This window comes from Dendropsophus ebraccatus, chromosome 9 (genome assembly GCF_027789765.1).
Source record: "Dendropsophus ebraccatus isolate aDenEbr1 chromosome 9, aDenEbr1.pat, whole genome shotgun sequence".
NCBI lineage: Eukaryota > Metazoa > Chordata > Amphibia > Anura > Hylidae > Dendropsophus > Dendropsophus ebraccatus.
Genome location: NC_091462.1, coordinates 35,624,585 through 35,651,171, shown reverse-complemented (window position 1 = coordinate 35,651,171; position 26,587 = coordinate 35,624,585). Strand labels below are relative to the sequence as shown.

The 26,587-nt window shown below is 45.9% G+C and overlaps 1 protein-coding gene across 8 annotated transcripts in view; it reads left to right on the top strand.

The window, feature by feature from the left end:
- ATF2 (activating transcription factor 2) overlaps nucleotides 1–26,587 on the top strand; it is a 79,884-nt gene that overhangs the window by 39,311 nt on the left and 13,986 nt on the right. For 5 of the 8 annotated variants that reach the window (XM_069982991.1, XM_069982985.1, XM_069982987.1 and 2 more), the window contains 2 exons: nucleotides 2,486–2,692; nucleotides 24,919–25,024. In XM_069982991.1, coding sequence (XP_069839092.1) covers nucleotides 2,486–2,692; nucleotides 24,919–25,024 — 313 coding nt within the window. Of the gene's footprint in view, nucleotides 1–2,485; nucleotides 2,750–7,114; nucleotides 7,193–24,918; nucleotides 25,025–26,587 lie in introns of those variants that run through there. The other 3 variants (XM_069982989.1, XM_069982988.1, XM_069982990.1) reach the window with 3 other exon arrangements.

Genomic DNA, 26,587 nt, shown 5'->3' with positions numbered 1-26,587 from the left:
CAGCTGTTACAAAACTACAATTCCCATCATGCCTGGACAGCCAAAGCTTTTTCACAGTCATTTGCCCCAAGTAAGACACTTTTAGAGAAGGTTTTTTTTGGGACAATCCTTTCAAATTGGTGCTGTCAAAAAAGCTTTGACTTGTCCCGGACCAATCATAAGAAGGAGCCAGCATAGGGGTGTGCTCTCCCAGCTCTGTTCCATGTGACTAACTCCTTTTATTAATTTATTTTAATTCTTAATTTTATTAATAACGCTTTTCAAGTCTAACAATAATAGGCGCCGGATAAGGTGCAACCGAAGAAACAATTTTCAAGTTACCATGTGATAGATATAACCTCAGAAAAAAGGCCCCAAAATAGTTACAACAAATGTCAGAGAATAGGATAAAGGAAACGTGGCAAATCCAGAGAGGGCCGAAACCCAAACAGAGGGAGAACAAGAAAGAGAGAATGGGAAAGGGGGGGGGGTGGAGGGCGCCACTGCTGGCTGGCCTTCTGAGTTAAGAAGGATTTAAACTTAGAAGTATCAGTAAATTGGTCCCAATAACAAAATGTCCGGGAGAAGCGACCGGAACGGTCATAAAGATCCTCCATACACTTAATGTCTTCTCAAAGAGACTAACTCCTAATGTAAGTCTATGGGACCGTCTTGCTTGTGTGCACAGAGAAAAGGAAGCTTTTCACGTCCCGCTAGTTCTAGCAATTGTTCCGGATCTAAACACTCACAGCAGTAGTGTCATTAACAGGATTTTTCATCATATCCTCATGTCAAAAAGTTACTGATCAAACCAAGGCTCACTCCTGAGACCCGCTGCAAGCCCACAATACATTTGGGGGAGGGCGCTCGACTCCCCGGCAGAATATTCAAAGCGCTTGCTTTATAGACTATAATGACGTTAACGGCTTGGATTTGATTGACAGCTGGGGCACAAGGCACGCTGCAGTGCTCTCCTACTGGCTGTATCTCAGGAGTGAGACCCAGTGGGATCAGTAACTTTTGACTAGTCTGATGAACCATCAAAAGATACTACAATGAAAGTAATGCTATACAGATTATACAGCTAAGCATATATGTTCAGAATTTGTCTATGCAAAATCCAGTGTATGCTTAGAGGAGAAGTATTAAAGTATTGTATTGCCCCTTAAAAGTTATTCAAATTACCAATATACACTTATTACGGGAAATGCTTATAAAGTGCTTTTTTTTCCCTGACATCACCATGTTATCCTGGAAGTGAAGCCTTGATGCAGTAATAAGTGCAGGGAAAAAAAGCACTTTATAAGCATTTCCTGTAATAAGTGTATATTGGTGATTTGTATAGCTTTTGGGGGGCAATACAATAATTTAATAAAAATATTCGCCGGACTTCTCCTTTAAGGGTGCCTTCACACGTAGTGTAGTGGCAGTGGCTGGAATCACAGCGGATTTCGCTACGGAACTCGTAGCGTGAAATCCCCTGCAATTCCAGCCACTGTCATTTTAAATAGAAGTACATACAGCGGAATTGTAATCCCACTGCGAGTATGTAAACACCATCCCCCTTAGTCCACCACGGAGCAGTGAATACATTACTGGTCCACGCTCAGGTTTGCTTCAGGGGCTCCCAACATCTTGACGTCCCGCTCAGCTAATCATTGGCACTAGTGGGGCAGTGCACTGATTGGCTGAGCGGGACTTTAGGATGACAGGAGCCCTAGAAGCAAATCAGAGTGTGGATCGTTAATGTATTCACCTTTCAGCGGTGGGCTAAGGGGGACAATGTTTAGATACTCGCAGCAGGATTAAAATTCCGTAGCGAGTATGTATTTCTATTCAAAATTACAGTGGCTAGATTCGCAGCGGATTTCACTGCAGAACTTTGCTACGTGAAGTGTGAAGGCACCCTAACGGAGAATCCTGATACATTCTCTTCTTTGTGCCGCAAATGAGCCAAATGATCCGCACAAGAACCCTTTAAATTAAGGCCGCCCCATTCACACTCATGGAACGGCTAGCCGCTAGTTAAGTAGCAAAAACAAATAAAAATTGCCATGCACCCCAGAGCGGTAAAGTGGATGTAGGTTTTCGGTGGAATGTGCCTTTAAAATCCCTTCTCTGGTGTGAGTTTCTTTTTATCCGGACTGGAGCCATAACTTTTAAGTAAACGTCTAGTTACAGTTCCGGCATTACAGCAGCATTACCAGCGCTTACATTCTACATAAATGTGAGTGCTATGTGTTATTGTTGCTTTACGATGTTTGAAATCGCACATGCTGTCTTACTGCGGTGAAGGAGCAATTTTCCATTCCTGCTCCATGCACTTCCTCAACATCTACCGAACAGAAGGCAGTTCTGGGAGATTGCTTCACCAGCTGTTGTCTCCATTGTTTAATGCTTACATTTTCCTTTGCTTTTCCCCCTTTTTTTTTTTTTTTTTAATGCAAGTAAAGTTGTATATACAAATCAGCCAGACACCAAACTACTTTGTCCTTGTTTGTCGTAGGCATCTCCAGCTCCCCCCGCACCACAAACTCAAAGCACAGGGGGACGTCGGAGGAAAGCAGCAAGCGATGACCCAGATGAGAAGAGGAGGAAGTTTTTAGAACGGAACCGCGCTGCCGCTTCCAGGTGCCGGCAGAAGAGGAAAGTGTGGGTGCAATCCCTGGAAAAGAAAGCGGAGGATCTGGGCTCATTTAATGTGCAGCTACAGGTATGGATGACCTGGAAAAAAAAATAAAACTTTGCCGCATCTAAGTGCAGAGCGAGTGAGAGCTTTTCGCGGCGTATGTGTTCTTTCCGGCGTAATGGTTTTTTTTCAGTCTCGTAAACTGGTAATCATTTAAAAGAAGCGGAAAGGGGCCCTTTTATGTTCCCCCCCCCCCCCTCCCCGTATGTAAAATGGAATTCTTCTTAAAATTCCTCCCGCTTGATACATTGAATGTGAAAGCTTTATTGGTAAAGATGACAGCATATAAATGGTTGGCTGTTTAATGAAATGCCTTATAGGATGAATCTCACAATTAGATGGCGGGGCTGATGACAGTTGTCATTTCGCCTCAGCGTTTTATTTGCAGCCTGTCTGCCATCGATGCTTAGACGGTATTTTTTGGATAGGGGGATCGTTATGCTAATTCAACCCATAACCGGCTGCAACTTGGAGACACTTGAAGTGTAGGAACGGGATCTTCACAAACACACATACAGTGCTGAACGGTCTTAATACATTCTTTTTTTTTTTTTTCTTTTAGTTTTTTTAAGGCAATTAAAGCGTGCATGGTTTATTCCATTCATTATAAGAACATATTACAGCCCTTAAAGCAAACAGAGGAATGCCTCACAGGGATGGTATAAACTGCTGACACTTTAATCATTCGTCATGGAATTCATTGTGTACTTAGCGCTCCAGCTTGGCTATGCAGACAATAAAAACAATCATTGATTTGGTTGTCTCGATCTGATGTGAGCGGTTTACATATTTTCTGTAAACTTCTTTTTTTTTTTTTTTTAAACCCACTAAACATGAACGCTGGGGGTTGGGGGAGGTGAAGAGGTCACAGTCACATCTGCCTCATTACAGTACACCAGTATTACTAATGGAACAAGATTTTTTGTATCTTATACCTGTTAATAATTTTTTTAACCCTTTGGTACCATATAAGTATACAGTGCTAATATATGTATTAAGCTTTGATCACATCATTATCAGTACATCATCATGTCAGCATTACATTACAGCTCACACTATGCTGAAAAGGCTGGGATCAGGGATAACTCCAGTCTCGCTTAAAGGGGTGCTCTGGAGAGAAATAAAATGTATTTTATATCAAGTGGTATTAGAAAGTTATACGGATTTTTTAAAATACTTCTATTAAAAATGCCATGTCTTTCACTACTTATTAGGTGCTGTATGCCTCCCCTGTCCATATCAGGAACTATGCAAAACAGAAGTTTTCTATCGGGATTTGCTACTACTCTGAACAGTTCCTATATCTTTATATAGTCTCTATATACTTTTATGAGAAATCCCAACTAAGGCCCCCTTCACACGTCCGTGTCAGTTTTTACTGTCAGGAAATCCTGATCAGGAGACCTCAAATGTCATCAGGAAAGTATCAGGATTTCCTGACAGTAATCCGTTTTTACCTTCAGGAAACCATCAGGAAAAACCTTCAGGATTTCCTGATGGAAGAAGTAAAAATAGGACATGATGGGAGATGTAGTTCTGTAAACTGGATGGCCACAGCTTGCAGAAGTACAACTCCTATCATGCCCGTCTGACAGGTCATGTCATGATGGGAGATGTAGTTCTGCAAACTGGATGGCCACAGCTTGCGGAAGTACAACTCCCATCATGCCCGTCTGACAGGTCATGATGGGAGTTGTACTTCTGCAGCCTGTGGCCATCCAGGTTGCAGAAGTACAACTCCCATCATGACCTGTCAGCAGGGCATGATGGGAGTTATACTTCTGCAACCTAGATGGCCACAGACTGCAGAACTACATCTCCCATCATGACCTGTCAGATGGGCATGATGGGAGTTGTACTTCTGCAGCCTGTGGCCATCTAGGTTGCAGAAGTATAACCCCCAACATGCCCTGCTGACAGGACATGGTGGGAGTTTTACGTCTTTGGGGGGGGAGGAGGAGGGCGAGAGCAGTGATCTCACCCGTCCTGGTCTTCTGCCGGGCTGCTGGGTGAGCGATCGGGCGGGCGAGATTCGGGGGCCGCCGGTGCTGCTGGTTGGGGGCGGTCCGGGGGGGGGGGGGGGGTCGTCAACCTGAAGTCCGGGGGGGGGGGGGGGGGGGGTCTGTCGGGTGCCGCCGAGCGAGGGGGCCGCCAACCTGAGGGCAGGTGCGGCGGCAGCAGCAGAACCCGGTGCACACCAGGATGCGCGCCACCAGGGAGCAGGAGGACGGAAGAGTCGGGTGCAGGGTGAGTTGTGGGGAAGAGGGGTATAGGCGGTGGGGGGTGAGAAGGCAGTCCGGAATCCCTACCACTTTCCTGATGGACATGTCCTATTTTTTCCGGATCATTTTTCTGGAACGGACACCCTTCCGGAGAAATTAAATTAATTATAGTGTATGGGTCCGGAAAACCGTCCGGATTTCCTGATAGGAAATCCGGGTGGTTTTTCCGGACGTGTGAAGGGGGCCTAAGGGTAGCTTCACACGTACTGGATCCGCAGAGGATTTCACACTGCAACTTTGCAGCAAAATCTGCTGCGGATGGCAGAGGGTTAAAGGGGCCGGGTCACATACTGGCAGCGGAATAAAAATTGTTGTCTTCAGTGTCAAACAACGGCTATTGTTGCATTGGAAATAGCATTAAAATCAATGCAGAACGGCTGGAAATAATTGACATGTTAATTATTTCCGGCGGCCGTAGAGAACAACGGCCGCTGTTTAATACATTGTGTGCATAGACTTTAATGCAACACATTTCAACATAAAAAGAATGGACGTTGTTTTGATTAAAAACAAAGGCCGTTCTTTTCATAAAATGTTTGTTGTGTGAACATAGCCTGTATCCATGTTTTCAAGGACACCTATCTTCTTCAGCAACTGGGAGACAAATGCAAACATTCAGGTTCTCGTTCATCTCTACATACCAAACCATGCTTAAGGGTACGTTCACATGTACCGGATCCATAGTGGATTTCTCGCTGCGTCTTCACAGCGAGATCCGCTGCGGATCTCTGCCCAGTAAACTCTGTGGGCAGACAAACTGCAGCCCGCCCAGCTAACCCCCCGGCCGCCGGAGCCTATACTTCACCTGGTCCCCGCTCCGGCTTGCTTCGGCACGTCCCACTTGGCCAATCAGTGCGCTGCCCCGCCGCAGCGCACTGATTGGCTGAGCCGGACGTGAAGACACCGGGAGTCCCGAAGCAAGCCGGAGCGGGGACCAGGTGAATTATAGGCCCCGGTGGCTGGGGGGTTAAATGGGCGGGCTGCTGACAAACTCGCAGCGGGATGTGCATCCTGCTGCGAGTTTGTCTGCCCATAGAGTTTACTGGGCAGGGATCCGCAGCGAGAAATCCGGTACGTGTGAACGTACCCTAAAAAGGAAAATAAGATCTGCCTGCATTGGCCTACATACATGTTGATGGTTTCCAGATTTTATTATTATTATTATTATTATTATTATTATTATTATTATTATTATTATATAAGCAAAAAAAGTTTCTCACATCCAAAGTAAAAGTAACATTTCTGCTGATAGGGCTGATGCCCTTAGAGCACCCTCCATCCCTGTTAGCCAACAGCTGTTCCCCCTGATTCCCTCATACGCACACATGTTCGTCTCAATTGAGCATGCATATGTTTTCAGTGGGAAGAGAGGAGTAAGCTGCTGTCAAACACCCACGGAGATTTGGCTTTTTTCCCAAGAGAAATGTTAAATAGTGGTGATTTCAGGAGAGTTGGAAGGTCTTTATATATAAACTAGTTGGCCAGTCACACAGCGGGTTCAGCTGACTTTTCTTTAAAGGGGTACTCCACATGGAAAGAAAAATGTTTTTAAATTAACTGTTGTCAGAAAGTTATACAGATTTGTAAATTACTTCTAGTTAAAAATCTCAAACCTTCCAGTATTTTCAGCTGCTGTGTGTCCTGCAGGAAGTGGTGTATTATTTACAGTCTGACACAGTGCTCTCTGCTGCCACCTCTGTTCATGTCAGGAACTGTGCAGAGCAATAGCAACTCTTCCAACTTTGCACAGTTCCTGACATGGATAGAGGTGGCAGCAGAGAGCACTGTGTCAGACTGGAAAGAATACACCACTTCCTGCAGGTCATACAGCAGCTGATAAGTAGCAGAAGACATGATATGTTTAAATAGATGTAATTTACCCCTGTTAATAGCTGTGCGTGTAATAGCACAGACAGCGAGCGGGGAACGAGAAGTAAGCAATTACTGACCTGACAGGTCTGCACTCGCTTTCTCCTCAATATAGGTGCATGTAATAGGGCCCTAAGTGTGTGATTGCAGGGGGACCAACCACTGGGACCCCTCCCAACTGGACAAAGGGACTCCTGATGCGGTCTTCTAAACAGAGGGGATAATTGTGCACGGTGGCAAAATCCCTTTAAGTTTTATAGCCGTCATCTGAAATTCCACAATGCACTTTTAACAGGCAGCCATCAATGTTTTCAAGCTTGCTTTGGATGTAAATGGAGAAGGACAGGACACAAGATAAATGAAGCACTCACTGTGGGAATCTGTTGACGTCCAGCTGTTGCATAACTACACTTCCCATCATGCCTGGACAGCCAAAGCTTTAGGAGGAACCGAGAGGCCGAGGATCTTTGCTGTGGTCGCACGCTGTCTTCTTGGGAGGCTGCGACATTCTTGAGAGAATCTAGAACTTTTAATTTAAACCTTGGGGTTTTGAGGCAGAACAAACCTTAAGAAGTAAAACAGACAAGCTGTTGCCAATAAAAATTCTAGCACTAAGTGGAAATCTTGTAAGAGCCATATGGTTACTTAAGAGCCCTACAAGTGTTAACCCTGTCATTTCTAGCAAGCTACGGTTTTCTGCTGAGAATTTCTGGGACAAATCACTCTTAGAGCAAAGCAAATTTTCCCATAAGAAATCATAGAAATGCAGACAATTGGTTCCACACCCCCAAAATGATGACTTTTTATTCTGAATAACATGTAGAACTGATGAAACAAACAATGAGAAACAGCAGAATATGTGATATTATAAGTTACTGTACAGGAATGGAGAGGATGGGAAACACAAGGGCGGACAGAGACTGCAGGGAGCACGAAGGAATGAGCAGATATGGGCACCTACATGCAGCGCTCTCTGTCCTGGTAGAGAGGGGTCGCAGCTATGGAGAGATTACCTCACAGTCCTGTCCCCTGATGCAAGCCCCAGCCTGAAGTGGATCTGCCATGATTTGGAAGGTGAGGGAGACTTCCTGCTTCAGAGTACAGGGCTGTAGACCCAGCTCAGCAGGCCCTGCCCCTCCTCCACTCCCCTCCCACCCAGTACAGGGAGCAATGCCCTTAAACCAAGTTACAATTTTGAAAAACTGTGAGCTCTTCTTGCAAAACGCTCTCAATCCAAGTTACTCTTAAACCAAGGTAATATATATATATATATATATATATATATATATATATATATATATATACTCATTTCCCTAAAACTGAATGAAAGACATCAACTCATCAAGCAAGAAATACTATGCTAAAATATACACTGAATGAATACATATTATAAATTTGTGTAAAAAGTAACCCTCCTAAAAGTTGTAGAATTACTGTTTTTAACTAAGACATTTTAGAAGTTACTGATCACAGCGGGTTTCACTTCTGGGACACACTGTGATACTGTGATCCTGAGTATAGATCATAGCATCTTGAGCATACTCGAGGGCTGCATCCAACTTCTCCAGCCACCAGTATTCAACTGCCGAACAATAGGACTCGAGCATGTTCCAGTTGCTCCCACCTCTAATCCCGAGTTACAGCTGGGGGATTGCCCAGCAGTGCTCCCCACTTTCCAGGTATCAGGGACATCCAACTTGTTTGCTCCATAGATCTGATTGGAATGAGTTGGATTTGATTGAGAGCCTGGGAATGAAGCTTGGTACGTAAGATTCTCCCCGCTGTATCCCGGCAGCGAAGTGAGTCTCAGGAGAGAGACCTGGTGCAATCACTGGCATAGCTACCATGGGGGCAGGGTACGCCGTCGCTATGGGGCCCGGGGGGCTGGGGGCCCGGGCCCCCGCGGTAAAAATTCCATGGGAATACAGTGCGATCTGCCAGGCCCCCTGTGACAGTGTGTTTCGGGACCCCCCCCCCCCCCCCCGGCATCATCAGTACTCCCGTCCCCGGCAGCAGCCTCCCCCACCCCCACCCTTGAGGACGGTACAATGGCTCCCCTCCTGATCTCGTGCACCGGAGGTCCCTGGTGTCCGGAGGACTGCACTGCGCCCCACTTCCGGTGCAAGTGCATGAGACCAGGAGGGGATGGCAGGTGTGTGCCCGGGCCGGTCACTCGGCTTGCTCCAGTCTCCTTCCCAGCTCTCCCTCTGCCCCAGTCCCCCCCCCCAGCTCTCCCTCTGCCCCGTCCCCCCCCCCCCAGCTCTCCCTCTGCCCCGTCCCCCCCCAGCTCTCCCTCTGCCCCAGTCCCCCCCCCAGCTCTCCCTCTGCCCCAGTCCCCCCCCCCAGCTCTCCCTCTGCTCCAGTCCCCCCCCCAGCTCTCCCTCTGCTCCAGTCCCCCCCAGCTCTCCCTCTGCTCCAATCCCCCCCAGCTCTCCCTCTGCCCCAGTCCCCCCCCAGCTCTCCCTCTGCTCCAGTCCCCCCCCAGCTCTCCCTATGCCCCAGTCCCCCCCAGCTCTCCCTCTGCTCCAGTCCCCCCCCCAGCTCTCCCTTGCTCCATTCCCCCCCCCAGCTCTCCCTATGCCCCAGTCCCCCCCAGCTCTCCCTCTGCCCCAGTCCCCCCCCCCAGCTCTCCCTCTGCTCCAGTCCCCCCCCAGCTCTCCCTCTGCTCCAGTCCCCCCCCAGCTCTCCCTCTGCTCCAGTCCCCCCCAGCTCTCCCTCTGCTCCAGTCCCCCCCAGCTCTCCCTCTGCTCCAGTCCCCCCCAGCTCTCCCTCTGCCCCAGTCCCCCCCCCAGCTCTTCCTCTGCTCCAGTCCCCCCCCAGCTCTCCCTCTGCTCCAGTCCCCCCCCCAGCTCTCTCTCTGCTCCAGTCCCCCCCAGCTCTCCCTCTGCTCCAGTCCCCCCCAGCTCTCCCTCTGCCCCAGTCCCCCCCAGCTCTCCCTCTGCTCCAGTCCCCCCCCCAGCTCTCCCTCTGCTCCAGTCCCCCCCAGCTCTCCCTCTGCTCCAGTCCCCCCAGCTCTCCCTCTGCCCCAGTCCCCCCCCCAGCTCTTCCTCTGCTCCAGTCCCCCCCCCAGCTCTCCCTCTGCTCCAGTCCCCCCCAGCTCTCCCTCAGCCCCAGTCTCCCCCCAGCTCTCCCTCAGCCCCAGTCTCCCCCCAGCTCTCCCTCAGCCCCAGTCCCCCCCCAGCTCTCCCTCTGCCCCAGTCCCCCCCCAGCTCTCCCTCTGCCCCAGTCCCCCCCTGCTTTCCCTCTGCCCAGCCCCCACCTCCCTCCAGCTCTCCCTCTGCCCTATTCCCCCCCAGCCCCCATCTTTCCCTCTGCCCAGCCCCCACCTCCCCCCCAGCTCTCCCTCTGCCCAATTCCCCCCCAGCTCTGCCCCAGCCCCCACCTTTCCCTCTGCCCCATTCCCCCCCAGCTCTGCCCCAGCCCCCACCTTTCCCTCTGCCCAGCCCCCACCTCCCCACCAGCTCTCCCTCTGCCCCAATCCCCCCTGCTCTCCCTCTGCCCCAGTCCCTCCCCCAGCTCTCCCTCTGCCCCAGTCCCTCCCCCAGCTCTCCCTCTGCCCCAGTCCCCCCCTGCTTTCCCTCTGCCCCCGCCCCCACCTCCGCCCCCACCCCAGCTCTCCCTCTGCCCCAGCCTGCTCCAGTCCCCCCCCAGCTCTCCCTCTGCCTCAGTCACCCCCCAGCCTGCCACAGTCACCCCCCGCCTTTCCCAGTCACCCCTAGCCCGCCTCAGCTGCCCCCAGTCTTTCCGAGTCCCCCACCCCAGCCTGCCCCATTCTCCCTCAGTCTAACCCAAGCCTGCCCCCCAGCTGTCCCTCTTCCCGTCACCCCCAGCTGCCCTAGTCTGCCAGTCACCCCCAGCTGTCCCTCTGCCCCAGTCACCCCCAGCCTGCCCCAGTTACTCTAGCTGCCCCAGTCTGTCCTAGTCTCCCCCAGCTGCCCCCAGTCTGTCCAAGTCCCCCCAGCCTGCCCCAGCCCCCCCAGTCTAACCTAAGCCTGCCCCAATCACCCCCAACTGTCCTTCTGCCCCAGTCACCCCCAGCTGCCCCAGTTCTAATTGCTCACAACCCCATTCAAGGTTTCATGGGGCCCCATGCAGTTTTTTGCTATGGGGCCCCATTACTCCTAGCTACGCCCCTGGGTGCAATCATTATTTTCTGACATATCTGAACAACATTAAGGCAGAATAAATCTTGTGCAAAAGAAAAAAAAAAGAAATTTCCACCAGAGAACCTGCATGCGAGCCTTAACCCCCAACCCCCACCCCACCGGTGTTTATGCTGCAAAATCCACTACAACTGCACATTTTTACTTTCTAGATTTTGTCTTTCTAGTTTTTTTTGTTTTTTTTGTCAAGAGTTCCAGTGATTGATCATTTAGATCAGTTGGGCAGTGGATAGGTGACTGTGTCCTAAATGGAAGTCATGATGCTAGTGTGCCTAGAGCCTTAGCTCCCCCTCCCCCCCTAAACTCGACCATACAACTCTACCAACAATGCTTGTTCCATTCTAGGCCAATAGGACAACTGGGCTGAATATAACTCTTCATTCTTCGCATGTGTAAAGTGACTGTCACTTTAATTGTGTGTAAGCCAAGAGTTTCCTAGTATTAGCAAAGTCCTATAATATGGTACCAGTGCCTACTAAACCATGGAAAGATGGAAAGGTCCTGGCAGATCCCTATAGAGCGCCCATTTATTATAATGCAGGTGTCGCAGACATAAATGCCTAGGAGTTGTCTGCCAGGCGGTAAGGTGTTAAAATGCCCACACCGGGGGTGATTTTAAGAGAATGAAATCTTTCTGTCTGCCAACAGCAGAACCGTCGGCTGTGAAGAACAGAATGACTTGTAAAGAAAATTGAATGTCACAGAAATAATTAAAGTGTTCTTTATGTGAGCGCATTAATCAATCCGGCGTTTTCCTTAATAACTCTTCACTTGACATGCTGGCAGAGCTGATGAGCATAGTGGGCAGTAATGACCCATGATTACTTTTACGTTGCATTTAATAGTAAAAGTAATATGTTTGGAGGTCTGCCTTTCACATGGCAATTCAGACCAGGGACTGTTTTTCTTCTCTCTTGAGCTTGCATTGCACTTCGTGTCAAGATTGTGCTTGGCATAGGTAAAAGGCGTTTTATAGATTCCATTCCTTACCAAGAAAAGCACTTTTACCTCTTTGTCTTTAGACATCATTATGCTGGTGGTCGGCACATAAAATCATTTAGTCACTTCTCCGTTAAATACTCTCCCCCAGTCAAAAAATCACTAGTACTATATATACATATATAGGTCATTTAGTTTTCTCTTCATTCGAATGCATTAGATGTTTTGTTTGAGTCTTTACTAGTTACATCTATTCCTTAGACTAATTGGTAGTTTTGTTTATTTTTGCTTAGGGGAATATATTGTGAAAGGTAACGATAATCAGTCGAATCGGCCCTATCCGCTCCGTGTAATAAACACAACGATTATCGGCTGATCGTTGATATAGGTTTGAACCAGTGGCGTAGCTACAATGAAGGCAGGGAAGGCGACTGCTATGGGGCCCCTGCAGGAAGGGGGCCCGAGGAAGCCTGCCCTGCCTTTATGGTAGGCACCCAGCTCCCCCAGGGGTCCAGAGAGGAAGAGTGACCCCCACTGCACTGTTCAGCCCCCTCACTGTAGTGCCGGGTGAGCGGGCTCAACAGAGGAGCAGGACCTGCCAGACGGCACAGGAGAGGGATGAAGGACCTTTGGGTCACATGACCAAAGGTCCTTAATACTTCTATGTGAAGATCAGCCCGGACTACAGGAGGAGGAGGGGGAAGCCTGGGAGCTGTAAGTGCTGTGTGTCAGTGAGTGTATATATGTATCTGTGGGTATATGTATATGTCAGTATGTGTATGTATCTGTGGCTATATATATGTGTTTGTGTATGTCAGCAATGTCTGTAGCACTGGTGTATATGTGTGTATATGTAAGTAATGTCTGTAGCAATGGTGTATATGTGTGTATATGTAAGTAATGTCTGTAGCACTGGTGTATATGTGTGTATATGTAAGTAATGTCTGTAACACTGGTGTATATGTGTGTATATGTAAGTAATGTCTGTAGCACTGGTGTATATGTGTGTGTGTTTGTGTATGTCAGTAGTGTCTCAAGTGATTGACAGGTTTGCTCCCAAAGATGTTCTGCAGCAGCTTCTATTAATGTTGGGCTCTAATAAAAGAACCCACCACTAATATCTGCTGCATTTTCTTTTATTTCTGGTTGAGTATTTCTTATTACACTGAGATGATTTCCCTGTGTACAGTCTATTCATGGTGTATACATCAGCACTAGTGTAATCACATTACAGCGTATATATGTGTGTATGTCAGCGGTGTATCTGTATATAAATTAATGGTGCCTCTGTGTGTGTGTATATGTGCGTCATTGTCTGTGTGGGGGGGGTACAGGATTCATGGGGCCCCGTACAGTTTTTTGTTATGGGGTCCCATGAATCCTAGCTACGCCCCTGGTTTGAACCTATAACTGTCAGGCGCCGACCGTGCATTGCTACGTGTAATAGCGGTGTGCGGACGGCGGCTGACGATTTCCAAACTCTATACATTACCTATCCATGCTCCAGGGCTCCTCTTGTGCTCTGCTTCTCCCCGGGTCCTGCGCGCTCCAGCTTCAGAGCGGCCTGTCTGAGCTGACAGGCCGCTCAGCCAATCACAGGCCGGGACCGCCGCTGCCCGTGATTGGCTGAGCGGCCTGTCAGCTGAGACAGACTGCTCTGAAGCTGAAGCGGGGAGAAGCAGTGTGCAAGAGGAGCCCTGCAGCATGGATAGGTAATGGATACAGTTTAAGCAAGGGCCACAAGGACATCGGTAACAATGTCCATGCAGTTCTTGTTACCCGATTATCGGGCCATGTAATAGGCCCAGTAAACGTGTGCCAATCTAGCAGATCGGCGCTCGTTTACAGTTATTATCGGGCCCCCATCGGCCCGTGTAATAGTACCCAAAGTCATATTTAGAGTCTTGATCAATTGGGGTCTGGGTGCTGTGAATCCCACTGATTTCTAGAATTGCTAGAAAAAGCAGGTAGAGGTACTCAGGCAAACACTTCTCTCCCCTAGAATGTATTTATTTGTCTTATAACTGTATAAATGTTATAAATGTTTTATTGAAAGTTTTCAACATTTTTCAATTTAACAAAGTGTAGCAGTGACATTGTATATTTAAAAATCAGTACAAACACAGATATTATACAGTCATATCCTGAAGACACAGTATAATATACCATCTCTGTGAACTAGATGGTTGACTATGCGTACCCTAGAATCTTTCTATAGGATCTCCTGCAGCAAGTTAATGGTAGGAAGATTAAGTGCTCACCTGAGCTCTTCTCCCCTTTGTGTTCCAATCAAAACTTGTGTTTAAAGGGAGCCAATTACCTCCATGGTAGGGGGTGAGCTGGCCCCAGTACCTTTTTAGATGCTGTGCACAGCTCTCCAACACTGTGCCCGGCAGTCTTAGACAGGGCGATAATTTAAAAAATCCATCTTAAATGCTCAGTCCTGGCTCCTGGTAACTAGTCATGAGGGTGGAGCCGTAGTGGCAAGTGGTCACACTGTCTTTACCCTCTTCCCCATCGCTCATGCTTGATTGGCAGTCTGAGTGCTGGGAACTTAATGCCAAGGGCAGTGCTCAGGCTGGGAATAAAACGTAAGTGGCTGGGACTAGTTACCGAGAGCCTTACATAGCTGGTTATTGCTCCCTGTCCCAATTAGGGCTCATAATCTAAATTCCAAATTCAACTATCTGTATGTTTGTGGGAAGAAAGCAGAGTACCCATAGGAAACCCACACAAACACAGGGAGAACATACAAACTCCTTGCAGATGTTGTCCTTGGTGGGACAACAAGAAAGTACTAACCACTGAGCCACCGTGCTACCCATATGTACATTTTACATGTAATGAACACCCCCATATAAAACTATAAATATTAATTGAGCAACTTTTTTATTGTTTTCTTTCACCTTGTAAGAGCTTGTATTGTTGTCCTGTAATCTGTAGTTTTTATTGGTAAAATTTGGGGGTACATTAGACTTTTATATAATTATTTTGCTTTTTCTTTCAAACATTTTTTTTATTTTGGTGTTTTGTTTTTTTTTGTACAGTACATTGTAATGCTTATGTATTTCAGTGTACTGTCAATTTGCTGATCTTGCATTTACTAGGGTATAATAGGAGTTGCCAGTTTCTATGACATCTGATCCTCATCATTCATTGGAAGAGTTATTGAAGTGACCAGCAGGATGCAACTGACTGTGACATCTAGGTAGTCAAACCATAAGGCCCCGTTTACACGTAGCAAAACTAGAGGAATTCCAATTCCACCGCGGAATGCCGCTAGCCTCTCTCTCATAATGTGAGTCTATGGGAGGCGTGCGCTGCTGTTCTCACAGCGTCTCTCCGCGCTGAAGAATGAATATGTTCATTCTTCAGCGCGGAGAGAGCAGCTGCGTGCGCCTCCCATTGACTCCCATTATGAGAGGGAGGCCAACGGCATTCCGTGGAATTCCGCTAGTTTTGCTACGTGTGAACGTAGCCTAAGCGGTAATTAAAGGGATTATCTAGGAATGAAAAAAACATAGCTGTTTTCTTCCGGAAATGACGTTACTGTTGCCCTCAGTTTTGGTGTGCTATTACAGCTCAGTTACATTGAAGTAAGTAAAGTTGAATTGTAATATCATACACAACCTGAGGACAGGTATGGAGTTGTTTTGAAAGAAAGTGACAGGTTTTTTTTTTTCTTATTCTGAATAACCCTTTAAAATCTTATCTCCATATTAAAGTCCAGCAAATTTTTATTAAAGTATTGTATAGCCCCCCAAAAGTTATACAAATCCCCAATGTACGCTTATTACGGGAAATGCTTATAAAGTGCTTTTTTCCCCTGCACTTACTACTGCATCAAGGCTTTACTTCCTAGATAACATGGTGATGTCACGACCCGACTCCCAGAGCTGTGCGGGCTGTGGCTGCTGGAGAGGATGATGGCAGGGGGACACTGAGGGACACAGGGCACTGGAGGGACACTGAGCATCCATCTGCCATCATCCTCTCCAGCAGCCACAGCCCGCACAGCTCTGGGAGTCGGGCCGTGACATCACCATGTTATCCAGGAAGTGACATCACCATGTTATCCAGGAAGTAACATCACCATTTTATCCAGGAAGTGACATCACCATGTTATCCAGGAAGTGACATCACCATGTTATCCAGGAAGTGAAGCCTTGATGCAGTAGTAAGTGCAGGGAAAAAGCACTTTATAAGCATTTCCTGTAATAAGTGCATGTTGGTGATTTGTGTAACTTTTGTAGGGCTAAACAATACTTTAATAAAAATTGTCGCCGGACTTCTCCTTTAATCCTCCAGCACAGATAGCCCAAACCACCCAATGAACCAGCTCCTATTTATTTGTGATAAAATAGTTATATAATAAACGCCACCTAAACATTAAGCATAGATGAAAAATGGGGCAAGTCTCGCAGTTACTTCTGACAGCGTTTATATTAGTTATATTTTGAAAATTGATATCAGTACGGTAGGGACGGGCTGCATCTCAATGGGGAGGGTGCAGCCGTGCTGGGGGAGAAGATGGCTAAGAGGTTGGAGGAGTGTTTAAACTAGGGACCGGGGGGGAGGGCAACTACAATATAGTAAGTGAAGACAGAGTAGATGGAGAGCTGGGCCTAGATTATGGAACTGGGGGTGGAGCGGCGGGAGGGGTTAGAATAGTCACTAGTGATAAAAGGAAAGGGAATATGGACAAATATATTAAATGTATGTATACTAATGCTCGAAGCCTCACTAATAAAGCTGAGGAATTAGAACTCATAATGGTTGAAGAGAAATATGATATAGTGGGGATAAGCGAGACATGGCTGGACGAGACCTATGACTGGGCCGTTAATATCCAGGGTTATAGTCTATTCAGAAATGACCGTAAAAATAAGAAAGGGGGAGGGGTCTGTCTATATGTTAAATCATGCCTTAAGCCTATTCTGTGGGAGGATATATGTGATGATAATGTGGAGTCTCTTTGGGTAGAAATAAGGGGAGGGACGAAGAATAATAAAATTCTTATAGGAGTGAGTTATAAACCTCCAAGTATAGTGGAAGAATCAGAAAATCTTCTTATAAGACAAATAGATGCGGCAGCGAAGCAGGGGGAAGTCATTATTATGGGGGACTTTAACTACCCAAATATCAACTGGAAAGCAGAAACCTGCAGCTCCAGGAAGGGAAGCGTGTTTTTGGAAATAGTAAAAGATAATTACCTTTCCCAACTAGTAGAGGAACCAACAAGAGGGGGGGCCCTTCTGGACCTGATCTTAACCAATAGGCCCGACAGAATATCAAAAATAGAGGTGGGGGGTCACCTAGGTAATAGTGACCATAACATAGTAAGTTTTCAATTATCCTTCAATAAAATGATTAGCAGAGGGGCTACAAAAACATTAAATTTCAGGAAGGCTAATTTCCAAAAACTAAGAGAGGACCTTGGGAACATAGACTGGGACAATGCCTTCAGAAATAAAAGTACACAAGAGAAATGGGACATATTTAAGAGCATCCTGGGTAAATCGTGTGAACGACACATACCATATGGGAATAAACGTAGTAGAAATAAGAGAAATCCAATGTGGTTAACTACAGCTGTAAGGGGTGCAATAAATGATAAGAAACAAGCATTCAGACTACTAAAACAAGAAGGTAGTGGGGAAGCATTGAGCAACTATAGACAGAAGAATAGAATGTGTAAAACGCAAATAAAAGAAGCAAAAATAGCAACAGAAAGAAGGATAGCCACAGAAAGTAAAACAAATCCCAAAATGTTCTTCACCTATATAAATAACAAAAGACTTAAAACCGAAAATGTTGGTCCCCTCAAAAATAATCTGGGTGTAATGGTGGAGGGGGAAGAGGAAAAGGCCAATCTACTAAATACATTCTTCTCTACTGTATTCACAGAGGAGAATCCCATAACAGACGACATGACTAGGGATAATGTTAATCCTCCCATAAATCTCACCTGCCTAACACAACAAGAAGTGGGGAAACGCCTTAAAAACATTAAAATCCATAAGTCACCGGGCCCAGAAGGTATCCATCCTAGGGTTTTGCAAGAATTAAATACTGTGTTGGACAGACCGTTATTCCTATTATTTAAAGATTCTATTACGACAGGGATTCTTCCACAGGACTGGCGCATAGCTAATGTGGTACCAATATTCAAGAAGGGGTCAAGGAGTGATCCTGGAAACTACAGGCCTGTAAGTCTAACATCTATAGTAGGTAAAGTATTTGAGGGGATTGTAAGAGATGCTATACTGGAGTATCTTAATGAAAATAATCTTATGACGCAGCACCAGCATGGATTTATGAGGGATCGGTCCTGTCAGACTAATCTGATCGGCTTCTATGAAGAGGTAAGTTATAGACTGGACCTGGGGGAGGCTGTGGATGTTGTGTATCTGGACTTTTCAAAGGCATTTGATACTGTGCCGCATGAAAGGTTGGTCTACAAAATGAGGATACTGGGACTCGGGGAAAACGTATGCAAATGGGTAAGTAACTGGTTGTGTGATAGAAAACAGAGGGTGGTCATTGATGGAACATATTCAGATTGGGTTTTAGTTACTAGTGGGGTACCACAGGGGTCAGTGTTGGGTCCACTTCTTTTTAATATTTTTATTAATGATCTTGTAGAGGGGCTACAGAGTAGAATCTCCATTTTTGCAGATGATACTAAACTGGGTAAAGTAATCAGTACAGAGGAGGATAATATCATATTACAGAGGGATTTGGAGAAGCTAGAGGCTTGGGCGGAGAAATGGCAAATGAAGTTTAATGTGGATAAATGTAAGGTTATGCATTTGGGCCATAGAAATAATAAGTACAGTTATGTGCTAAATAATAAAACACTGGGTAAAACTACTTCCGAAAAGGACCTGGGGGTATTGGTGGACAGTAAACTCAACTTTAGTGATCAGTGCCAGGCAGCAGCTGCCAAGGCTAATAAAATAATGGGGTGCATCAAAAGAGGTATAGATGCTAAAGATGAGAACATAGTTTTGCCTCTTTATAAATCACTGGTCAGACCACACATGGAATACTGTGTACAGTTTTGGGCACCGGTATATAAGAAGGACACAGCTGAACTAGAGCGGGTGCAGAGGAGGGCAACAAAGGTCATTAAGGGAATGGGTGGGTTACAGTACCAGGACAGGTTATCACGCTTGGGGTTATTTACGCTAGAAAAAAGACGTCTTAGGGGCGATCTGATCACAATGTACAAATATATGAATGGACAGTACAGAGATCTTTGTAGTGGTCTTTTTACTCCTAGGTCTGTAACAATGACAAGGGGGCATCCTCTACGTCTAGAGGAAAGAAGATTTCATCATCAGCATCGACGCGGGTTCTTTACTGTACGAGCGGTAAGACTGTGGAACTCTCTGCCACATGATGTTGTCATGGCTGATTCATTAAATAAGTTCAAGGGAGGCCTGGATGATTTTCTTGAAAAATATAATATTACAAGTTATGGGCATTAGATTTCTGGTGATACGTTGATCCGGGGATTGTTCTGGTTGCCATTGCAGTCGGGGGAGGGGGGGGAGTTTCTCCCTGTGGTGGGGCGTTTGTCTTCTGCCCCGTGGGGGTTTTTCGCCTTCCTGGATCAACACAGTAGGATTTTCCTAGGTTGAACCTGATGGACTCTTGTCTTCTTTCAACCCTATTTACTATGTTACTATGTTACTATGTAGTAAGGCGGCAGAGCAGAACAAGAATGATTGTGTCCTCCGCCAATATAATTGATTTACTGAATCCTTCAATCTAAATCACCCGCTAATATAGAGCTCGCTCATATCGTAGTGAGCCAACAAGATAATTCTATCGCTTTATCTGTATATGATAACAAAGATTATTAATAACCATTTCCAAAAATCCGTAACAATTTATGTATTACAGAAACAAGTTGCAAGTGAGATTTTAAAGCCATGATGAATATGATAAACATATAAACCAGGATGTAAAAACCAGTGTTGTAGCTAAACAAAAAACAAAAACCATATAAAGAGGTTCTCTAAAATTGGCTAAAATAAATAGGAACACTCAGGAAAAATTTATAACTGAAGAATTCAATTTTTTTTAGGTGTATAAAAGTTGCCAATTTGCACACAATGGGGGGATTTATCAAGACCGGCGCACGTCTCTTAGTGAATCCGGACGGCCAGGTGCCTGAACCTGCGCCTGTCATGCCTCCTACTCGCCTTGCTGAGCGCCGGCCCGCCCATCGGGCAAGTGAAGAATACGGCAGGCGTATTCCAGGGAGAAGGGGCGAATCCCCCAATGTCCCCTTTTTAGGCTGGGGTGTCTCAGGGTTCCACTACTGCAGCTACCAAGTGTCCTCTATGTTCTTCTGAGAGGAAAAAACTTCCAAAGCTATGAAATGTAAGACTTGTTGCAACTATGTTTACGTAATCCTGGAGAAACCTAAAGAGAATTTGTCAGCTCTATATAATGGTCAGAGCTACAGACATAGGCAGATAGGTGAGAGGGGAATAACATAAATGATACCGGTCTCATAGCTGATGGATATTTGCAAAATAAAACATCATGTTTTCCTTCCTTGTAGATGCCAGGCTGAGCTGCAACATGCATGTCTTGTCCCTCCTCCACCCCTCAATGCTCAGCATGATTGATGTACAAGACTTAGTTCTTGGAACCAAGCTATGTACATCATGCAGAAAGGGAGGAGTCATGCATGCTGCAGCTCGGCTCGGCTACTATGACTCTTGAGAAGTCTTGTCTCTTGAGCGAACTTTCCAAACTGTTTGGGTTCTGTAACATTCTCCAAACCTGAATGCTCGGCATTTGACTTTTGGCAGCTGGAGAAGTTGGTTGCTGCCCTAGGTCTTTGCTGAGTGTGTGGGCATACTCTTTGACACCAGTTGTAGGCACACTCTTTGTTTGACACTCTATGTGGGCACACTCTTTGGGTGATAGTTTGTGGGCACACACTTTGGCTGGCACAGGCTGTAGGTACACTCTAACCAACACTGTGTGAACACTGACTTCCACCATATGTGAGTGAACTCTTTGTCTAACACTGTTGGCATACCTTCTAGCACACACTGGCTGCCACTGTATGTGAGCACTTGGGCTGACATTGTATGTGGGTGCCCTTTCTGGCTGACAAAGTTGGCACTTTTTCTAGCTGATACTGTATGTGGGCGCACACTGACTGACTCTGTATGTGGGCACTCTCTGGCTGACACTGTGGGTGCACTCTCTGGCTGACACTGTGGGTGCACTCTCTGGCTGACACTGTATGTGGGCGCACACTGACTTGCACTGTATGTGGGTGCACTCTCTGACTGACACTGCCTATAGATGCACTCTTTGGCTGACACTGTTGGCATACCTTCCAGCTGACGCTGTGTGGACACACACTGGCTGCCACTGTATGTGGGCTGACAGAGTATGTGGGTGCCTTGTCTGTCTGACAAAGTTGGCTCACTTTCTAGCTGAGGCTGGGTTCACACTACGTATAGTTTAGTCAGTATTGTGGTCCTCATTTTGCAACCAAAACCAGGAGTGGATTGAAAACACAGAAACACTCCTGGTGTTGGTTGCAATCTGAGGACCACAATACTGACTGAAATATATGTAGTGTGAACCCAGCCTGATACTGTATGTGGGCGCACTTTGGCTGACACTGCATGTGAGTGCACTCTCTTTCTGACACTGTATGTGGGCACTCTCTGGCTGACACTGTATGTGGGCACTCTCTGGCTGACACTGTATGTGGGCACTCTCTGGCTGATACTGTATGTGGGCACACTCTCTGGCTGACACTGTATGAGAGTGCATTCTCTGGCTGACACTATGTGGGTGCACTCTCTGGCTGACACTGTGGGTGCACTCTCTGGCTGACACTGTATGTGGGCACTCTCTGGCTGTTTGCGGCACACTTCCTGGCAGACTATGAGCACACTGTCTGGCTAGCACTATTAGAGTTGCCATTAGAGGGGCACGGACAGAGTACTTGAAGGTGAGACTTATTTTCTGCACTACACTTCACATTTCTCCCTGGAAGCAATCTCGGGACAGTTTATGTGCCTGGACTTACTTTTAAGTATCTATTGATTCCCAGGACCACAAGCATGAAGTGAATTGAGTTTTCTGTTCCTCCTTTAATAGAACCTTCCTGTGTTCAGAACCATAACTTACATTGTAACGTCGTGCCTTTCTGTCCGTGATTAAATATAATTATTTAATGCATTAGTTTTACTGCCCAGCCTATACCGTCTATTCCACTTTCAATGCATTTGCCATCTTCTCTAATGATTTACTTTCAGTTTGCAGCCAGTTCTCAACAGCTCATAAAGATTTTATGGGAAAATTAACCCATTGGAGCAAAGCCATGTTTGCCCTATTAAAATTGCCTATTCTTTGAAAACCTCTGTATAAATTGCATTGCAATGTGTGCTGTGTAGGCTCATAAGGTGTTAACTAACATGGAATTTATGGGTGATCCTTAGTTCACATTCTTACTCAGAATTACTACTTACTACTTGAAGAACGAAAGTCCTGAGTGTGTATGACCATGTTTACTATGTATTGACCTAAAATGAGAGATCTGTGTTAAAATGTTTAGGAGCATAGCAATAAGTCAGATGTACTAAGCATCCTGAAGTAAAACCTCCTTAAAACAAATTGCTCTCTCTGCAGTTATGGTCAGGAAATAAACAGGTCTGATGTGTTTCAAGGGAAAAATTTTATTCAGAGACCCTGAATAAGAGCTTTCCCTCAAAACACGTCGGATCCTGTTGTTTCCAGTAAGTTGCTTGCTGTATATGGAGAACTTTAAGAAGATGATTAGTGATGAGCGCACTTAGTGAACGCTCAGGTTTGTTCAAATCCGAACACTCAGCATTTGATTCTCGCTGCCTGGAGAATTAGGATGCAACCTTAGGGCTGCCAGGAAAACATGGATACAGCCTTTGGCCTATGGCCTATGGCCGAATCCTTGTTTTCCAGGACTCCCTAGAGCTGCATCCAACTTTTCAAGGCAGCGAGAATCAAATGCTGATCATTCGGACAAACCCCAGCGATTGTCAAGTTTGCTAGTGACTAAATAAGTTGCTTTAGCTAAACACTAACCCCCCCCCCCCTGGAGTTGCAGCACAGCTCTGCTTCCTGCTTTGATCTAAACACACAGGTAATGCTTGCTTAGCCAACCCCTGGCAGGAGTGGGTGACTGCTACAGCCAGTGATTGGCTGAACAGGCATCTCCTGCATGTCGAGATGTCACCAAGGAGGCACCAATCAGTGAGGATTGGGCACCATCAGGACTGCAGCAGTGAGCTATCAGGCTTGTAAGTATTTTTTTTATTTTATTTTATGCGAGTCTGTTGTACTAGAAAAACCAATTTGATTACCAGTGTTTCTGGGTTAATTTGTTATCCGGGCTTCTATTCATAAGGTGCAAATCTGTTGTTTGTTGCACACAACTTTATAAGTGTTGACCATTGACAGCATCTGACAGATGAGACTTTTCACAGTACTGTCATGTGGTCAGCGTCTAACAGGGTCTTTCGTGTCATGAAAAAAGAGTGATTAACAGCATTAACTTCTCGAAATCCATCACCATGGCTGACAAAAATCACTAGTGTATGGCCAACTTTACTAGACTCATTAGTGGGTGTCGCTTTTTGTTTCTGTGTTATCTAATGTGTATGGGCACCCTGTTGCAGTATAAGATGTTTCCAAGTAAGGGCCAACTAAAGATGGCACAATAACCCTGCTGGCCCCGGAGATATTTGGCCCCCAATAGGGGGGTGATCTAGTACACAGGGGTCAAACCTGCAGCTCTCCAGCTGTTGCAAAAGTACAATACCCATCATGTCTGGCATGCCTGGCTTAGCTTTGACTGTCCAGGCATGATGGGTATTGTAGTTTTGCAGCAGGTTTGACACCATAGATCTAGTATGCAGCACAGACATCTTACAACTTTTGGTAAGTGTCTGATATTGCATTCTTCTGATTGTTCTGGTGATCTCCCCAAACTCTGCCAGCATCTGACTGTCAAACTAGTCCATTTAACCCACATTCTCATATTCAAAGCCAACATAACTTTAATGGGGTATGTCAGCCAAAAGCAATATTTAACTATTGGATTGGCCACTAAAGTTATATAACTATAACTGGTCGCATAGTCCTATATTATCTGCACTTACCGCGACCAGAAGTCTTGTAGTACATAGATAAATGCTAGGAGGCCGCTTTTCCATGCAGGATAACTGGGCCGATACAGAGGCAGGGGTAGTCTGCTAGCCAGTCCCAACAAACAGATTTCACACTGGACACCCATGAACTACAAGAGTTCCGGTCCCGTAAGCTGGGGTATTTGGGGCCCACCAGAGGAAATGATCCTGGGGGCCCATCAATGAAGAGCCAGTGAGAAACAACATATCAGTCAGTGTTTGTGCAGGTTCTAAAGCTGGAGGCCCACCGGAGGATCCTCCCATACTCTGGTGGGCCAGTCCGACACTGCCCGTAAGTGAAGATAATATAGCACTATGCATTCATACTGAATTCATTTCCTTTGGATGGTGTTTCTTGTTTGTTAAAAACTCGAGGGCAACCATGTCATTGTATAACCTTTTAGCGCTATGAACGAACACCCCTGTGTTCGTGAGACTAGGGTTAGACTCCATTTACATTCGCGCTTTGGCTTTGTCATGCATCCATCAAGGCTGCCATAGTTTTCACTGCAAAACCGGCATCGCACGTTGTGCCATTCTTACCATCAAAAGTAATGGAAAACCCCGACAGCAAACGTAAACGTGAAAAACGAAAACTTTTTTATACTGTTTGTTGTTAGTTCATTGACTTTTGTCCGTTTTTCTCAGGTATTCTTCTGTACACCGTGTAATAGTTCCTTTTCCAGAGTTGTCACGGCACTTGCATGGATGTTATTACTTTGCGTTGAACTTTGAGAACTTCTTTCTACTCGGTTCTAAAGAGAAAGTTTCCCCTTTACCTCTAGAATGAAGTCACCCTGCTGAGAAATGAAGTGGCGCAGCTGAAACAGCTTCTTCTGGCTCATAAAGATTGCCCTGTAACCGCCATGCAGAAGAAATCTGGCTATCATAGTGAGTAATGTTCCATTACCCATGGCCTTGGGCTACGTAGTGAAATACTGCCAAAAAAACCCGTGCCTCTATTAATATAGGAAGGCTCATATGCACTTCTAGTGTTTAACATTAAATATGGAGAATAAGGGAAGGTTAGAGCTCCGCTACATTTAGATGTTGTTTCAATAGAATTAATCTCCACACCGCTTCTCCATGAAATATTTTCCGCTCTACATGATTAACTTCACTGCGAGTCTCTCCGGCATTTAAAGCTTTAAAATATTTTGTAGCTTTTTTTTTTTTTTTTTTCTCCTTTCCAAGCATTTTTTAATTAGTAGTGTATGTTAAAGAAAAAAATCCCTGAAGCTATTGTACTCCTGTCTGCGTATATACAGTGGGATAAACATATGCAAAAAGACTCGGGTAAGTTTCTCCAGTGTGTGAAATAAACACATAAAAAATTATATGTATGTATATTTTGACAGATTTTATTGTAATGGGATTTATTCCGGCTGCACACGGAATTGATTTCCACATCTTGAATTAAACGTCTAATATTTCTGCGTTGGCGGCTTGTGTTCTGAATGTTAATGTTGTCAGAGGTAGACAGCATGTAATTCACAAGACCCTAGATTACACTTCTTGCTGCCATTGTAGAACTAAAAGTCTCAGCATGGCCTCTCTCACTTCTTTGAATTGTACAGCGTGCAGAGAGGTTGGGGGGGGGGGGGTGCTTGCTGTGGATTTGCCTAGTGTTTTGCAGGCACTATTCACTAACCTTGTACTATCAACAGTTGTCGATTTTACGTGATTGTGCAACAAATCTTCCTGAGCCTGAGTGTGACCTTAGTGCCACACAACAGCTTGCAGGGTATTCTGGGACTTCCACTTCAGTTAGAATAATAGAGTATGAGCTGTGCGGGACACTAGTGAATTACTACAGCTTGTGTTCTGCAGAATTTCTTAGCCCCATACAGAATATGTTAGCTCCTATACATAATCATAATGGGAAACAAATACAGATCTTTATATGTCTGAAGCTAAGTTTTGAAGCATACCTGTACAGATTTTTTTTTTAAATCTGCATGGTTTTATTACTGTAATTCTTCAGAGGGTTGATAAGCCCTAAGAGCCCCCTGCATGGTGCATGTACTTTCTTTCCCTTACTTGTCTGTCCAGTCACAGGACAGCACCCCCTCTGTGCTATACCATGACACAGTGCTAGAGAAGGTGCCCTAGACTGACCAGACTGGCACTGTGCTGGGGATGATTTACACAATACACTACTGTAGATGGCACGATGAAGGGGTTATTAATATACTGGGTACACAATGTGATGTGTAAGCATATAGGAAAGCAGCAGCTTAACAAGGAAGGGGATACACTAAGCAGCATTGTGTACATGCAATGTTGTATTAAAAGATGTTTTCAAGTAAGGGCCAACCATAGTGCAAGATGGCCCTGGAAATATTTAACCCCTTTTTTTTTTTTTTTTTAATGAAAGCGGCACTATTTGCAGATTCAGGCCAGTGAACCTGCTGATATGCGCCAGCCGCAATTTACCTTAGGACTGCAGTGCCG